Raw genomic sequence first — 18,164 nt, 5'->3', positions numbered from 1 at the left:
TATTTAGAAGCTTCTTTCATTTCTTTAGACCATGGAATTTTTCTAATTAATTAGACTAAGCCTCTGAGATCATTTTGTTCAACCTTATCATTTTAGGAGGCAAAGAAAGACTTGAGTGTAGTTGCCCAAATATTTACAGATAGAACTGAAATAGAAGCAAGTTTCTCATTCTCAGCCCACAAGGCTTTTGGCAGGAGCGTTCTGAGTCCTCTCCCCTGAATAGTTAATTTTGATAATAGAAACGGACATAAGAATAGCAATCAGGGATCTGCAACGCTTCTTCTCTCTCATGACTAGTTATGTTCAGGTTGTAGCCATGATCTGTCCTCTTGTGACCTGGTAAGCATGAGAATGGCAGTGCTAATTTTTTAAACTTTTTATTTTGGAATTATTTGAATAAAAATATTTATGGGCTGATAGGAAGATTGCACTAAAGACATTTTCTATATTCTGATGAGTTAGTGTTAACTAACACCAGTGAGTCTGGTGAGTTAGGAAACAGTGTTATTTTAATTTGGTATCTGAGAATTTAGAATCCCCAAATATGCCTGTGCACTGATGCTGTAGTAAAGGGTTGGGGACAAGTTTAAGGTAAGAAAGTTTTTCAATGTTTGATGCAGTCTACGATCTACCAGATAGTTACTGCTATGTGTTATGTGTCTAGAAGGGAATGTAGTGGCCAGTTTATTTATTTTACTTTCTTTTCCAGGTCATTCTGTACCAGGGTGGACAGATGTTCGATGGTGCCCCCCGGTTCCATGGTAGGGTAGGATTTACAGGCACTATGCCGGCCACCAACGTCTCTATCTTCATTAATAACACTCAGCTGTCAGATACAGGCACCTACCAGTGTTTGGTCAACAACCTTCCAGATAGAGGGGGCAGAAACATTGGGGTCACCGGTCTCACAGTTTTAGGTGAGTGGCAGGATGTTGCAGGCATCTTGGCTTTCCTTATGCTGTGACTGTACTCGAGCATACTTACTTTTGACCATCCTTCTACACTTTCAGTCTGCTAGCATCCTTTTCTTGATTCCTCTCCTATCTGCCCTGCCTGGACTCTGCGTCTCTGTGCTTTTTACGCATAGTCTTCCCATCCCTTTTGCCACTTCTGGTGGCTCCTTAAAGCTTCTTAAATGATTTGTCCTGAAAGTGGAGAAAGGTGGTAAAAAACACAATCACAAGTGGCCTCTCACTTTTCTTCAGTGTTTACAGGATAGGACTTATCATTGAGAGCAAGTTAAGTCAAGAATCATTTATTTTCTGTACAAAGCAGAAGTTTCAGCACACGTGAGAAAAAATGACTGCTTCATGTCTACATAGACTGAGGAGACTCACTGCAGTTCTCGGCTTACCCCTCATGTCCTGGCATAATTTCAGTAAAACATCCTTTTTGAATGATAAATCATATGATCAATTTGGTCTCAATACTGTATTAAGAGACTGTATAGTTTTAGGGCCTTTTTACAGGTGGCATAGACAATGTCTTGTCTCACACAGGCACTTTTTCTATTATACAGTATACTTAGAATACGTCATACTAAATTAAGTCCATTCTAAACACATTTTGTTTCTCACTTCTGCTGCCTCTAAAATAAAACACTGCCTCCTAAATGCAGTTAAGTTCAGTTCACTGGGGGAGACCTAGGAGGTAGTTAGAGAAGGCTGATACTCTTGATTGTCCTTCACCTGTTTGGCTCAGAATCTCCTCCCTTATTCCTTGGCAAATTCTTGCCCTTTCTTTTCCCTTCCATTGTTGAGGTACTTGAGGATACCATTTTCCTTCTTTGGGTGAGACTATGCGATAGCCATGGTGCCTTGTTTTCCTAGTCTTCAAACAAAGTAAGAAGACTAAGGACCAGATTGGAGATTTCTATCTTAGAAACACTGTAGTATATTCAGAATTGTGTAATTTTTAATTATGCAGAGGTTTTTACTAAATACAGAGATTTAAAAACACTCAAGTACCGAATATAGAGCACTAATGGAGTTTCAGTGTTTTTCTGATGTTTATACCTGCAAATTAGGTGACTGTCTTCCCACATTATCTAAGTTAATTTTTTCAATTTTTAAAAGAAGAAAAAAATCCTTTAATGTTTTTTATAGTTGATGCTACCTTTAAAGAATTATCTTGGGCTTCCTTTATAGCATCATGGTGGCAGTGTCGAAGGCAGTAATTGAGGGGACTGGTTTACCCCATCACAGCAAGTAGGATTCTCTGAGATTTTTTACTTTTCCTACCTAATACCCTTTTATGGTTCTCTCTCCCCCACCCCTTCCTTTCCTGGTTTCTCTGTCTATTGCACTTACCTTTTATGCATTTGTTCATTCCTTTTTGAAAGGTTGAACATATTTCTCGAAAAGTCGTTAGCATTACAAGTATACCATCATTGGATTCAGACTTTACTTCCTCCATCCCCCAACATGAGACTCCAAGCCATGGGGTTAGCTGATATTTTTATTTGCTTGCATTCTTACTACAAAGCACCGCCTTCTTCCGTTAGTGTTCTTCTTTCATAATTTTTAAATTTTGTGTCTTTTATGTGCTTATTTGTCTTAATGATTATAAAATGTCCACTGCATTATGATCAAGTAGTAGACACACTTGACCTTGACTCTAACTTCCCCCACCATAAAGCAGAATTTAGCATAAAGTAGGTCTGTCAGGTTTTTGTTTGTAAAGTAACAAAGAATCTTGTCAGGGTCGTCTTACCCAGAGAGTTGCTGGCAGGGTCAGTGGTTGCTCTTCCTTGAAATATTTTTTCTAAAAGTGGCTTCTTGCAGTAATGAAAAAATTTAATTGTGGTAAAATACACATGACATAAAACTTACCATCTGAGCCAGTGTGTAAGTGTACAGATCTGTAGGGATAAGTACATTCACACTGCTGCGCAGCCACTCTCCAGAACCCTTTTTATCTTACGAAACTAAAACTCTGTGCTCATTAAACAACATTTCCTTCTCCTCCCGGCCATTGGTAACCACTTTCCTATTTTCTGTTTGTATGAATTTGACTACTCGAGGTGCCTCATATAAGTAGAATTATTTATTGTTTGTCTTTTTATGACTGGCTTATTTCACTTAGCATAATGTTCTCAAGGCTCATCCATGCTATAGCACGTGTCAGAATTCCCTTCCCTTTCAAGGCCGAATAACATTTCCTAGTATGTATGTACCACATTTCGTTTATCCATTCATCCATCCATGGATACTTGGCTGTTTCTGTCCTTCAGCTATAATGAATAATGCTGCTGTGAACATGGGTATGCTCAGTCATGTTTCTAAAGGCAGTGCGTGGGCAGGAAGGACCTTCAGCATTCTTCTTCAGAGGAAGGAATGCAAAACGAAGAGCATAAGATTCCTTCAAAGTATAATGAAAGGATGCAGCCCCTTTTGCATGTTTGCCCCCTGCCAGTTGAAGTTGTGGGCCCTGACTAGTCACTGGCGTCACTCACGAGGTAGTCTTCTGGTTATGTGTTCTATAAACATTGTTATCTGAGGTTCCAGTGCACTGAATGTTGATGTCTCCTCCATCATCAGGTGGCTGATAGTAAATACGTACTCTATTCCTTACTCTTCCTATTGTAGTTCCCCCTTCTGCCCCACACTGCCAAATCCAAGGATCCCAGGATATCGGCAGCGATGTCATCCTGCTCTGTAGCTCAGAGGAAGGCATCCCTCGGCCAACTTACCTTTGGGAGAAGTTAGACAATACCCTCAAACTACCTCCAACAGCCACTCAGGGTATGTACGGTGTTGCTTTACCCATTTCATTAGTTACCATGCAAAATTCCAATTCTAAGACTCAATGAAATAATTAACTTTAATAGAGTTTGAAAAATAACACGCTGTGTCTGTAACTGCTGAAAAAGCTATCTGGATCATTTTGCGTTTTCAACTTTAAAGAGAAGAAAACATATCCTTTCTCATATGCTGCCGTTATGTATCTCATCCAGTGGTTACTATCTATGGAAATTCTGTTCCATTACAATGAGGATTTAAAATAGCTACTTGGTAGCTTCTTTATAGTGTTAACTGTAAGATGATCCTTGAAGTTTGTAACTGAGAATCCACTTCCTTCTTGAGGCACAACTGACTATTTTAGTATGAGAAACATCAGCACGATCATGAGAGGGTCAATCATCCTGTTTTCAGCCTCAAGTCTAAGTAGAGGAAGAAGATGGGAAAGAGAACAGGAAAAGGCCTCAGATCATGGGAGAACCAGGAGTTGATTATACCAGACGGGTAAAGATGGAGGAAGCATGAGTCTCATCGATGATTCTCTACACGTGAATCCAGCTATTTAAATTTGATAACAAAGGAAACACTCTTGAAAATTTAAGGAGAACTTATAAAATGAGGGAAAATTACAGAGTTTTATCTAAAATCTTCTATTTCAAGAAAATAAAAGTTAGCAGCCTTGAATGTTGCATCATCTGTAACAGTATTTTTCTTGTATACTCAGGGCTTGTAGCCTGTATACTCTTGTAGCGTTCTCAGGGCAAGTATACAAATCTTACGTTAAAAGAGTTGGCAGTTAATGAAGAGGCTCCAGACAACCTGAATTGTGCCTGAAATATGCCCCCATTGGTAGTATATGGCTGTCATGGAGATGGAAAGTCCTAACTTGTATGGTAAAGTTAGGCATGGTAAAGCACCAGGGCTACCAGCTCTGTCAGAGCCTGGGAGAATCCTGACAGAACTATTCACAGACCTTCCTATCATCTTTTAACTTACCTAGCCAAAATGTAGTATGTAAAAAAACTTCTCAGTGACAGCATGTAATAACTTTTGGGTTACTCTGATAATGATTACTGCAATACCGTTGTTCCCTGTGGATTGCTGAATTGCTAAATGTTTCAGCCACACTGTGGGCTGAATAGCTTTTCTGGTGGACTAAAGTGTTAATCTCTCCATTTACATGTAAGTGGCATGTTTAATCTAGCTCTTGTGTTGAAATCCTGAAAACCATATTTAAATTCCAGATTTCCTAGTAACTATTTCAGTGACAGTTTACCTCTCTGGGCTGGTGTTGCCTTTTTTTTTTTTTTTTTTTAAATATGGGGACTAAACAATGTCATTTCCAAGATTCTTTGTATCAGCATGAGAGTTCTATGATTTATATTTAAAACATTTTGGTGAAATACTGGGTTGAGTTTGGAATTACAGATAAATGCTAAAAGTGGTTACTTGTATGTAAGTTGAGAAATACCTATAGAAAGAACCTTCCATACCTCTTTGTCTTTGAATAAGTGTGTATTAGTAAATTTTTTTGGTGTCTTCTGTATAATTTAAATATTTTTTAGTACTATATGAAAGTGATCTTGAATGTTATTGATGAAAATGTTTATCTTTTGTAATCCAAACTCAGGATTCATTATCAGAATTAGTTTGAATAACTTCATTTATCACACTAATGCTCACTAAGTGAGTCAGATTTTTTATTTAAATTTGCCTCTTGGGGGGCACCTGGGTGGCTCAGTCGGTTGAGCATCCGACTTCGGCTCAGGTCATGATCTCACAGTCCATGAGTTCAAGCCCCGTGTCAGGCTCTGTGCGGACAGCTCAGAGCCTGGAGCCTGCTTCGGATTCTGTGCCTCCCTGTCTCTCTGCCCCAACCCACTCACATTCTGTCTCTATCTCTCTCAAAAATAAATAAACATTAAAAAAATTTTTTTAAATTTGCCTCTTGGTACTGATATTAATAAGATAGATCTCAAAATAGCATATAATCCTCAAATAACTTAGATTTTTTTAAAGATACTTTTTACACTTATTTATTTTTGAGAGAGAGTATGAGCAGGGGAGGGGCAGAGAGAAAAGGAGACAGAGGATCCGAAGTGGGCTCTGCACTGACAGTCTGATGTGGGACTCGAACTTATGAACTGTGAGATCGTGATCTGTGGCGAAGTTGGATGCTTAATCGACTGAGCTACCCAGCCACCAAATAACTTAGATTTTAAAAACACTTTATTAATATGTTTGCAGTTGCTTAATATAAACTCAAGATGTATTCTCTGTGAAAAGAATATTTGACACCAAGGGAGGGTACTCCAGAAGTCAGTTAGTGACAGGGTCATAATATTTGGGGATTAGAATTGTCCTTGTGTGTAGGGGCTAGTTTGAAGGAGCTCCTTCTGGTCACATCTTGGACAGTTTGAACATTAAAATAAATATATAATCTGTTGAATGAAATGAAATGTATTTAGGAAATATGAAGTACTTAGTTTGGTCTGTGCTTCTGAGGTCTGTACAAATGACCCATGTTCCATTAAGTGTCTGGGTCTGGTCCCAGTTCACCAGCCCCTGCATTGGTGGTTCTCAACTGGGACATTTTCAGTTGACATTTTTTTGGTTGTCAGAGCTGATAGGATGGTGCTACTGGCAGCTCGTGGGTAGAGGCTAGGGATGCTGGTAAACATCCTATAATGCACAGGAACAGCCCCTGCAGTAAAGAACTATCTGGCCCCAAATGTCAGTGAGTCAGTTACATTAATATATTTCCTAATGTTAAATATCCTTGCATTTCTGGAATAAAGTCTATATGATTGTGATTTTTTTAAAAAAAAAACTTTTTTAACATTTATTTTTGAAAGAGAGAGACAGAGAGTGAGGAGGGGAGGGGGGTGGAGAGAGAGAGAGAGACAGACAGACAGATAGACAGACACAGAATCCGAAACAGGCTCCAGGCTCTGAGTTGTCAGCACAGAGCCTGATGCATGATGTGGGGGCTCAAACCTATGAATCATGAGATCATGACCTGAGCTGAAGTTGGATGCTTAACTGACTGAGCCACCCAGGCGCCCCTGATTGTGATTATTTTAAATAAATTGCTCCATTTGGTATGCTAACATGTTAATAGAATTTTTGCATTTGTGATCATAAGTGAGAATTGTCTGTGATTTTTTTTTTCTGTTTTCCATTGCCCTGGTTCAATTTTAGTATCAGATTATATAAGGGTCTCATAAAATGAGTTAGGCAGTTTTCCCTCTTTTTCAATTCTCTGAAATAGTATGAATAAATTGGAGATTATTGGATGATTTTGTAGAATTAGCCTATAAAAGCTTTGCCCTGCTGTCTTGTTGGTAGATTTTTGACTCCTGATTCAGTTTTTCTAATGGTGTAAGTTTTAGATTTTCTGTATCTTCTCTATTTTTCTAGGAAACATCTTTTTTTTGGTCTGAGATTATACATATTAAATTAGTCATAATATCTCTATATGAAAATAGAGTACAGGTTCTGGAGTCAGAGGATGTGGGTTGGAATCCTGGCTGCAGGGATGGCTGGTTATGTGACCTTGTGCCTTAGTTTTCTTACATGTAAAATGGGCAGAATAATAGTAATTGCCTCACAGGCATGGAATAAAAATTAAATGAAAACATGTAAAACTTTTAGAACAGCATCTGGCATGAATATGCACTTAATAAATACTAGTGTTTATAATACCATTAGTTTTATTATTCTCTTATGTATTTAAAAACTATTATATTCCCCCTTTCATTATTAATTGTTAATGCTTTTCATCTTTTATTTTTGGATCAATCTTGTTAAACCAAGCTTTTGGTTTTATCTGTTCTTCTATATATTGATGATAATTTCTGTTCTTCATTACTTCATTCAACAAATACATGTTGGGTACCTACTAGGTTCTAGACACTGTTCTAGGTGCTGGAGATATAGCAGAGAACAGAACAGAAATGCTTCTTCCCTTGATAGAATTTACTTTCTAGTGGGTGGAGATTGAATATAACAAATCAGTAAATTGCAGTTTATTACCAGGTGATATCTTCCGTGGGGAAAACATAAATGAGGGTAAAATGGATTTGTTGGGGCATAAGGAGCTGCAGTGTTGAATAAAGTGCTTAGGGTAAGCTCACTGAGAGGATGATATTCTAAGAATGTAAAAGTGATGAAGGAACGAGCTATGTGAATATGGGTGCTGGAGAGCATTCCAGGCAGAGGGAACAGCCATCTGAAGGCCCTGAGGCTGGGGTGTGCCTGGTGTTTGGGATCAACAGCAAAGAGGCCAGCATGTTTGGAGTAGAGCGAACAAGGCAGAGAATGGTTAAGAGCTATGGTGCCCAGTTACAGGTGCTGGGGTGGAGACACAGGCACACCTCACACATATTGTGGTTGTAGTTGCAGACCACCACAATAAAGTGATTAGCACAGTAAAGCAAGTCAAGTGAATTTTTTGGTTTCCTAGTGCATGTAAAATTTATGTTTACACTGCAGTCTGTCAAGTGTGCAATAGCATTATGTCTTAAAAAAACAAAGTTATGTGCCTTAATTTTCTTAAAATTTTTTTTCAGTGTTTATTTACTTTTGAGAGAGAGTGTGAATAGGGGGAGAGGCAGAGAGAGGGAGACACAGAATCCGAAGCACAGGTCCAGGCTCTGAGCTGTCAACACAGAGCCCACGTGGGGCTCGAGCTCACGGACTGTGAGATCATGACCTGAGGTGAAGTCAGACGCTCAACCGACTGTGCCACCCAGGCGCCCCTTACATGCCTTAATTTAAAAGTACTTTATCTCCCAAAGCCAAGAGCACACTGTATCCACTGTGTGTTAGCTAATTTGAGAATAAATTATATTTTAAAAATAAATAAGATAAAAGTACTTTATTTCTAAAACAGGCTAACCATCATCTGAGCTCTCAGTGAGTTACAGTCTTTTTGCTGGTAGAAGATATTGGCTCGATGTTGATGGCTGCTGACTGATGAAGGTTTACCAAGGGCAGCAGTAGCCTTATGAAATGTATTTCTTAAATAATAAGACTTGAAAGTCAAAATGATTACTTGATCCATGGGCAGCAGAATGGGTATTGTGTTAGCAGACACAAAAACAACATTAACCATGTTGTTCATCTCCATCAGAGCTCTTGGGTGACCAGGCACGTTGTCAGTGAGCAGTGATATCTTGAATCTTTTTTTCTGAGCAGTAGGTCTCAGCAGTGGGCTTAAAATATTCAGTAAACCATGTTGTAAACAGATGTGCTGTCATCCAGGCTTTGTTGTTTCATTTATAGAGCACAGGCAGGATAGATATAGCATAATTCCTAAGGGCCCTAGGATTCTCAGAATGGTAAATGAGCATTGGCTTCAGCTTAAAACCATCAGCCGCTTTGCCCCTAATAAGAGGGTCAACCTGTTCTTTGAAGCTTTGAAGCCAGGCATTGAGTTCTCTCTAGTTATGAAAGTCTTAGATAGCATCTTCTTCCATTGGAAGGCCATTTTGACTACACTGAAAATCTGTTGTTTAGTATAGCCACATTTATTAATTATCTTAGCTAGATCTTCCGGATAACTTGCTGTAGCTTCTACATCAGCATTGCCGCGTCATCTTGCACTTTTATGTTACGGAGACGGCTTCTTTCCTTAAACCTTATGAACCAACCTCTGCCAGCTTCCAACTTTTCTTCGGTGGCTTCCTCACTTCCTCAGCCTTCACAGAACTGAAGAGAGTTAGGGCCTTGCTCTGGATCAGGCTTTGCTTAAGGGAATGTTGTGGCTGGTTTGATCTTCTGTCCAGACCACTCAGACATTCTCTGTATCAGCAGTAACACTGTTTTGCTTTCTTATGATTCATGTGTTCACTGGAGTAGCACTTTTAACTTCCCTTAGAAGTTTTCCCTTTCACTCACAGCTTGCCTAACTGGTGCAAGAGGCCTAACTTTTGACCTGTCTAGGCTTTCAACATGCCTCCCTTACCTAACGTAATCATTTCTAGCTTTTGATTCAGGGAGAGACATGTGACTCTTCCTTTCACTTGAACACTTAGAGGCCAACACTTGAAGGGCTACTGGTTAACCTGATTTCAGTATTGTTGTGTCTCAGGGAATAGGGAGACCTGGGGTGAGGGAGTGAGATGGGAGAATTGCCAGTCATTGGAGCAGTCGACACACACATACATTTATCCAGTAAGTTTGCTGTCTTATCTGGGTGCACTTCGTGGCAACACTAAACAATTACAATAACATCAAAGGTAACCATGACCAATGAAATAATAATGAAAAGGTTTGAAATATCGTCAGAATTACCAAAATGTGACACAGAGACACAAAGTGAGCAGATGCTCTTGAAGAATGGTTCTGATAGGCTTGTTCAACCCAAGGTTTCCACAGACCACCAATTCATACAGGCAGTATCTGTGAAATACAACAAAACAAGTTATGGCTGTATATTTAATATGAAACTTGATTCAAATGTTATATATCTTTACCAACATCTTATCTGTTTCAGTTATTTTATGAGAGAGATGTGTTTAAAAATCACAGAGTAGGGTTGTGGATTTCTCAATTTGTTCTTGCAATTATGCCAATTTTTTTTTAACCTATCCTCAGCCTGTATCAATTAGGTACTTACAGAGGGTTTTCTGTCTCACTGAGTTTCTATTTATAATATGAATTTAATTTTTTTAAGTTTATTTATTTATTTTGAGAGAGTGTGTGAGCAGAGAGAGAGGGAGAGAGAGAGAGAATCTGAAGCAGGCTCTGTAACATCAGCACAGAGCCCAATGCAGGGCTTGAATTTACAAACTGTGAGATCATGACCTGAGCTGAAATCAGGAGTCGGATGCTTAATTGACTGGGCCATCCAGGTGCCCCAATATGCATTTTTGCCTTACTTTGGTTATTATTGAAATCCCTACTGTAGCTTTCTTTGATTAATTCTTGCTGGTATGTTTCTATTTTATGGTTCGTTTACTTTCAGGTTTCCATGTTTTATGTTTTAGGTGTATTATTTGTAAGTAGCATATGTCTAGATTTAATTCAGTTTTCAATCTGTAATCTGAGAGCTTTCTTCTTTGATTGATTGAATTCATTTACATTAATTGTGATAATGGATATGGTTAGAATAATTTCTAATATTTTATGATTTTTATTGACCAAGCTTTTTCTTACACCCTTTCTCCATAACTTCTACTGATTATTTCAGTGTTGTGAGGGTTTTTCAGTTTTTTTTAATAAATCATGCATTTTTCCTTTATTGTTCCTAAGGAATCCTCTGTTGTCCTCATCCATTCATAATTTAATACAGTGAAAAGAGGTGATTAAGTCTTCTGTGTGCTGCTTGCTTGAGAACTCTGCAGAACTTAGTATGGAGGTCATAGATGGAGCAGGAGAGTGTCTTAAACATCACTGTAGTCCAACACTGTCATGTTACCAGGCACCCAGAGGATGCCAGGTTTGCCCAAAGTCCAAACAGAAAGCACTCCCATTCTTTTGCCACGTTTGAAGCCTCAGGAATCTTGATTGTCCTTGAATTGCCACTGCCGATTCCCTTCCCAGTGAGTGTTTCCATAATTATTTCATGGGGAGTAGAAAAGTTTCTAACCACTTCAGTTGCTGAATAAATAGGTGCTTATTTCTTCTTTTTCATGCTGTTATTCTGACTTAAGGCAAAGCTTTCCTCTTTCTTTTTGCCCTCTGACATAAAGAAGCAAGTTCTGTGAAATGTTCAGTACATCCTCTTCTTTAAAAATTAAATACCAGCAATTGTCACAACTGTATTCGTTTATACAGTTGTTCACCCGTTTTTAAAATGTGTGTGTGTGTGTGTGCACACACTGTCACAACCCTTATTTGTGCAGCTACTTCAGGGGATACTTGGGAAAGTAGAGAAATAAAAACATAGAGATGTGTCTTTATTCTAGGGCTCACTGTCTAAGGGGAAGACAGATCTAGAGAGGTAATTGTAGTAGTGCATGTTGAATGCTATAAAAAAGTTTCCTGTTCACATTTATTCTCCCTGAAGAGTCTAGGAAGAACTTTATAGGGAAAGAGTTTTCCAAAAAGAAAAGGATCTTAAAGGCTCAGTAGAAGTTTTACCAGGTAAAAGGGGAAAATATTAATAGAGGGAGCCATGCATGTAAAATCTTGCAAGTGTAAAATTTTGATGCTCTTAAATGAGAAAAGCTGTGAAGCTGACATAAAGATTCATGAGGGTTTGGTGAGAGAGGAGGTTGGAAAGTTCAGCTCCAGATTGTGCAGGGTATTGTATAACATTCAAGGAGTTTGGATGTTGTTTTTGAGACTGTGGGTACTCCCAGGCATTTATAAAGCAAGAGAGGATATCCAGATCTGCATTTTATTTTATTTTTTAAAATGTTTATTTTATTGGAGCACCTGGGTGGCTCAGTCAGTTAAGCGTCTGATTTCGGCTCAGGTCATGATCTCACGGTTTGTGGGTTCGAGACCAGCATCGGGCTCTGTGCTGAATGCTTGCTCAGAGCTTGGTGCCTGCTTCGGATTCTGTGTCTCCTCTCTCTGCCCCTCCTCCACTCATGCTCTGTCTCATTCTGTCTCTCAAAAATAAATAAATGTAAATTTTAAAAAAATGTTGATTTTATTTAGAGAGAGAAGGGGTGTGCACACCCACAAGTGGGGGAAGGGCCGAGAGAGGGAGAGAGAAAGAATCCCAAGCAGGTTCCATGCTCAGCACCAAACCTGATGCAGGGTGAGACAATGTGTGCCAAAATCAAGAGTCGGACACCCAACTGACTGAGCCACCCAGGCACCCACGACTAACACCCAGGCGCCCCAGATCTGCATTTTAGAAACAACTTCAGCAGTCAAGGTGTGAATTTGATAGCCTGGTTGTAGGTGGGAGACTTTGAGAATAGCTCCATCAAGAAATGAAGAGGGCGTCTGGGTGACTCCAGTCAGTTAAGCATCCAACTCTTGATTTCATCTCAGGTCATGATCTCATGGTTCTTGGGATTGAGCCCCATATGGGGCTCCATGCTGATAGCACAGAGCCTGCTTGGGATTCTCTTTCTCCTACTCTCTCTGTCTCTCCCCCCATCATCCCCCATTAAAAAAATACAGAGAGGGCCAGAACTAAGACCCTCATGATGGGGATGGAGCAGGAATGGAGGGAGAGTGGGGTTCAAGAAAGAAGACAAAAATCATTAAGGCATGGGACTTGGGAGAAGAGTCAGAGTTTACTTAGATTTATGTCTTAGGCCCATTGAATGAATAACAACTGTATTAACTCAGAGAAGGAATACTTAAGGAGATTTGTTTAAGGAAGGTGCTGAGTGAGTTAATAATCCTCTGAGACCTGGGACTGAAATAATGTTAACAGGTAACATTATCAGTACCATTCTCCTTTGAGAATTAAATTTTAACAGTCAACACAGAGACATTGGTTCAAAAGAATCCACTGATGTCCACTTAAAAACAAGAACACTCAGAGTCAACATTTCTGGGAACTTGGACAGAAGTGTGTAGGAGAGAAGCAGTCACGATCTAACTCATCTTGCTTGTAGCAGTTGCCACATTATAACTGTGTGTTCATGCCCCAGTCTGTTGCTAATGGTGAGTCATTCTTGCAAATAAATATTAGTAGGTTTATATACATAGTATATTTTATACAAATGCTGTGTGAGTGGTATTCTGGGAAACAACAAGTTTTAAAAGCAAAAGAAATCCTTAGCTTGGTAATTTTGATGTGTGATTCTATGCAATGCTATAATACTGGGGGTTTCCAAATATTGCATTATTTGTAGATTGCCCAGTAATAGTCATCATTGTTTTCCAGTGTTTGAATATTTTCTGTAAACTACAGTTCTTTGTAAATACTTCAATAATGGAAATGCAAAGAAAAGAACATGGAAATGTTGGTGTGGAAATACATGGACATGAAATCAGGAATGAATTTAAGATCTGAATTGGCAAAAGCAATATCTATTTCAATCACAAGCCAAAGTAGAGCAGACACAAAATATTTTCATCGTTAAGTTAAAAAATGAGCTAATATGAAGCAGCATGTATCCTAATGTGTGCCTTGAAGGTACTTTGGATATTTTCTTATTTGGGACAGATTCTTTCTCTGTTCCTTTTCCATCTACACCTTAATTCAACCAACATCAACACAAAAATAAAATTTTCTATGTCTGGAAAATTTGACATGAAACAAAAATTGAGATTATCAGATAGGACACTTAAGGCTTCATAGTGTTTTATTTATTTATTTATTTAAACATTTTTTTTAAACGTTTATTATTGAGAGACAGAGAGAGACGGAGCATGAGCATGGGAGGGGCAAAGAGAGAGGGAAACACAGAATTGGAAGCAGGCTCCAGGCTCCGAGCTGTCAGCACAGAGCCCGACGTGGGGCTCGAACTCACAAACGGTGAGATCATGACCTGAGCCGAAGTTGGATGCCTAACCAACCGAGCCACCCAGGCACCCCTTCATAGTGTTTTAAAATTTTCTTTTAAAATGACAGTTTAAATATGAAGTATATGTGATATTATCTTTGAGTTTGTAAGTGGATTTCAATTTTTCATTTATTTTGTGATATTTCTCCCTTTTTTACTATTTTTTGTTATCAGATGTATCAGATTGAGATAATTTTTACATATTATTGAGATATATAATTTTGTCATAATAGTTGGTTCAAATAAGAAGAAATCATGCATTTATTATTATTTTTTTATGGGATACTTCTGAAACGTTTATGAGAAATGATTGTTATTATGGTCACTCATTATTGTTCCAAAGTACATACATCATATAAAAATATAGACTAATTCATGATTAGGAATCTCTGTCTCTCAACCTCAAATCCTGAGTATTTAACATCTGTTGGGAATTTGGAGACATCTGACATTTTCCCAATTTCTTGACCGATTTTTCTTATGATTCAGAAAAATACGTATTTCCCACGCAATGCCAGGACAGAATTCCCCCATGGAAGCATTACCAGGCACTATACTGTGCCTGTTGCATGCATGACCTCATTTCGTCCTCACAGTAACCCCTGGGATGGAGGTGTGTTAGTAGCTCCATGTCACACGTGATGAAATTCGGAGGTGGTAGGGCAGATCCCAGCCCAGGCTGTCTAAGCTTAGAACACATGCACTTAGCCAGTGCGTCATCTCCCGGGCAGTAACATAAATGGTTCTGAGCCTAAGGAGAAAGGATGGACGTGGAGACGGACACATGTCTATTGGGCGCCCTAGTCCAGCTGTGTAGTTTGTGTGGGATCTGGTGTGGGCTGCGAACTGACAGTGGGCTGGGATGTCATGTGTGCTTTCCAAACTGTGGTTCCACACAGTTGAACTTTACCTATTTGTGAAAGAAAGATCATAAGAACATTTGTTTCCTAACTTCAGTTCTACAAATTACTTCTGAACCAGAGCAGGCCAAGGGAAGTGACAGGTTGAATTGGGGAATTAGTCCTTTTCACTTGAGAAAGAGCCCTGTGCTCGTGGCTGGAAGTAGCCTGATGCTTGCCGAGGAGGGGCTCCTGTCTCCTCTTTGCCTTGACTGCACAAACAGCCCTGTCCTACTTCTGGCTAATCCCCTCTTATCAATGTGCCTCCTTCCCTGATTACATCCTGAGTTAGCTCTAGCATGGCACGTCAGCCTCAGTTAGGAATACTTTCTTCTATCAGTCTGCTCTTGGTGTCTGTGTTTATAGAGATAAAAGGAAGAACAGTGACTTCACCTCTTAAAAATAACCTTGTAAAGCAAGAATCTTTAAAGTTTACCTCTTTCTACATGCCAGAATGCTGCTTAGAGCAGCTGTGAAAAGTTTCCCAAATTATCTCTATGAAAATGTCAACAAAATTAGTGGTTTTGTGTGAACTGATCAAATTCCTAGAATTTTAGGGCTTACGAAAACAGCACCACAGTGTGTGGAATTGTGGGACTAGTTGTCCAGAGATTATGGTTTTCTTGCATGGTGACATCTGGTAATGTATTGAAGGTGGAGTTAGGCAGATGGCTTAGTTTAATACTAGCAGCAATGGAACATTGCGTTGTCAGGAAATATCTTATAGCTGCACCCCATAGTGGTTTAAAATGTCTTACTAGAAAACCAAGTATATGTATGGTGCCTGTGTGCTTTGGGCATGGATAGACCTGATCTTATAGATTGCTGCTACTTCTGTACTGTGTAATCTTGGGCACATTGCATAGCTTCTCTGAGCTTTTTGTCTTTGAAAAGCAGGGAATATAAAACCTAGGGTTTTTTTTTTAGTTTTTTGTTTGATTTCCAGTATAGTTAACATACAGTTTTATATATTAGTTTCAGGTGTTCAATATGGTGATTCAACAATTTCATACATTACTCAGTGCTCTCAACATGATAAGTGTATTCTTACCCCCTTCACCTATTTCACTCATCCCCCCACCCATCTCCCCTCAGGTAACCATCAGTTTGTTCTTTGTATAAAATCTAGGATTTAGACAATTCAGTAATACGTATGTAAAACTCTTAGTACCCCGCATATGGTACACAGTGGACACTGAAGAGAAGGTAGCTCCTTTATTTACTGAACACCTTCTTGCATGCTGAGTAATTTCTAAGGATGATGATGCAATTATGAACAAGACAAACCCAGCCCCTTCTTTTAATGAGACAAATAGGCTCCAGGGCACCTGGCTGGCTCTGTCGGTTGAGCTTCTGACTTCAGCTCAGGTCACGATCTCACTGTTGGTGGGTTCGAGCCCTGCGTTGGGCTCTGCGCTCACAGCTCAGAGCCTGGAGCCTACTTTGGATTCTGTGTCTCCCTCTCTCTCTGCACCTCCCCCCTCTCACTGTCTCTCTCTGTCTCTTGAAAATAAATAAATGTTAAAAAAATTTTTGTTTTTAAATTAAAAGAGACAAATAGGCAAGACGTGACAACAAATGAGGTTAAGTGCCAGCACTAGAGAACACATGGTGCTGAAGAGCACATATGAGGGGCATTTAATGAAGGCTTGAGAAATCAAGTAGAAAACACAGGAGGAGAAAGCAGTTTCCTCCCTGACTGGCCCAAGTATTGAGTGAATTCACTGACGGGCTCTTACACATTGGTAGCCCTCAGAGTTGTTTGTTTATTTGTTTTAAAGAAAAGGAAATAATACACAAGTGCAAACCAGGTAACCACCAAATATATTGACTTGGTGTGTGTAATACAATTCAAATGTCCAGATTCTTCATAAGTAAGGTATCTGTATAATGTGGATTTGGCTCTTTAAAAGTTCCCATGAAAAAACAAAATAAAAAGAGTCCTTTCCTTTGCTTATTTTTTTAAGTTAATTCCAGAAAGGCACTTAGTAAATATTTTTCTTAAATGATTTAACCAATAAATGCAAGTGTGCTATGGTTAGGTCTGCTTTTGCTGATCCCTCTTCTCTGCTTCTGCCTTTGATCTAGATAGAAATGAGGATTGCCAGCAGAAACAAGAGAATGTTGAGTTTCATGTAAAAACAGCCCAGGGTAGAGGTAGCTCCACGTGTTGCCCTAGAAATATACGGACTTTGTGCCAGAAATGTGCCATTGGGATGCTTTCTACTTATTCCTAAATTTGCAGCTATTTTGAGGGGTTGAGATTCCTGGATGTGTTCGATTCTGCTTAAAGGAGGCAGTGAAGTGTAGAGCTTAGATGTAAGACAGCCTCCCATCTAATTCGAATTCTGTGTGACTAGCTGAGTAATCTTATTACTCACTTAAAGCCTCAGTCTCCTTACCTGTTCAATGGGATTAATAATAATACCTCATAGGGTCCTTGTGAAGATTAAGGTAGTACATGTAAAAGTTTAACCAATGGTTGGCACATAGTAATAACAACTATTAATTATAGTTTTTATTATTACTGTAAGTAATTTACATTTTATTTACAAGGAATACATAATCTATGCTAATGTTGATGAATTACTAAAATGTGGACTACTGAAAACTTTCTTGGTGATATCAGTGTGATGGTCTTGAAAATGCACTGCTTATCTCCTGCTGTGGGGACACAATTGACTTAACAGCTCCAAGCCCTTCCTCCAGAACCCACCAGCTTTGCACTCAGACCACGTTTTGCCCGGGCTGCTCCCAGGCAGTAACTGGACACAGTGGGCCTGCTAACGCAGGGCTCTTCCTGCAAGGTGTGGGACTCCTTTAACAGTTACTTTAGCTCAGGGCCTCCCCGTCAGCCTGATGGAAATTTCCGAAACACTGTGCTGCGATCTGAGATGCCCCTCACTTGGACCTCCGTTCTCTCTCCTCTTCACAGAGGCCAGACCTGCATTGCAGTGTGAGGCTCTCTCACCTTCTCCAGCTGCCTCTCCATTTCCTTTACCAGAATTTCTTCCACTAAACCTTTGGCTTGTCTCTGTGTGTCTGCTTTGTGGAGGAGCTGGACTTACACACTTATAATAGTTGTTAGAAGTCACAGTCTA

General features: G+C 39.3%; 1 protein-coding gene across 9 annotated transcripts in view; it reads left to right on the top strand.

Annotated features, from left to right (window-relative positions):
- IGSF11 (immunoglobulin superfamily member 11) overlaps positions 1–18,164 on the top strand; it is a 194,492-nt gene that overhangs the window by 170,700 nt on the left and 5,628 nt on the right. For 8 of the 9 annotated variants that reach the window (XM_042955435.1, XM_042955438.1, XM_042955437.1 and 5 more), the window contains 2 exons: positions 710–917; positions 3,588–3,743. In XM_042955435.1, coding sequence (XP_042811369.1) covers positions 710–917; positions 3,588–3,743 — 364 coding nt within the window. The remainder of the gene's footprint in view (positions 1–709; positions 918–3,587; positions 3,744–18,164) is intronic. The other variant, XM_042955440.1, reaches the window with a different exon arrangement.

The sequence above is a fragment of the Panthera leo genome, chromosome C2 (genome assembly GCF_018350215.1).
Source record: "Panthera leo isolate Ple1 chromosome C2, P.leo_Ple1_pat1.1, whole genome shotgun sequence".
Lineage (NCBI taxonomy): Eukaryota > Metazoa > Chordata > Mammalia > Carnivora > Felidae > Panthera > Panthera leo.
Note: the sequence above shows the minus strand (reverse complement) of the source record. Positions and strands in the feature narration are given on the sequence as shown.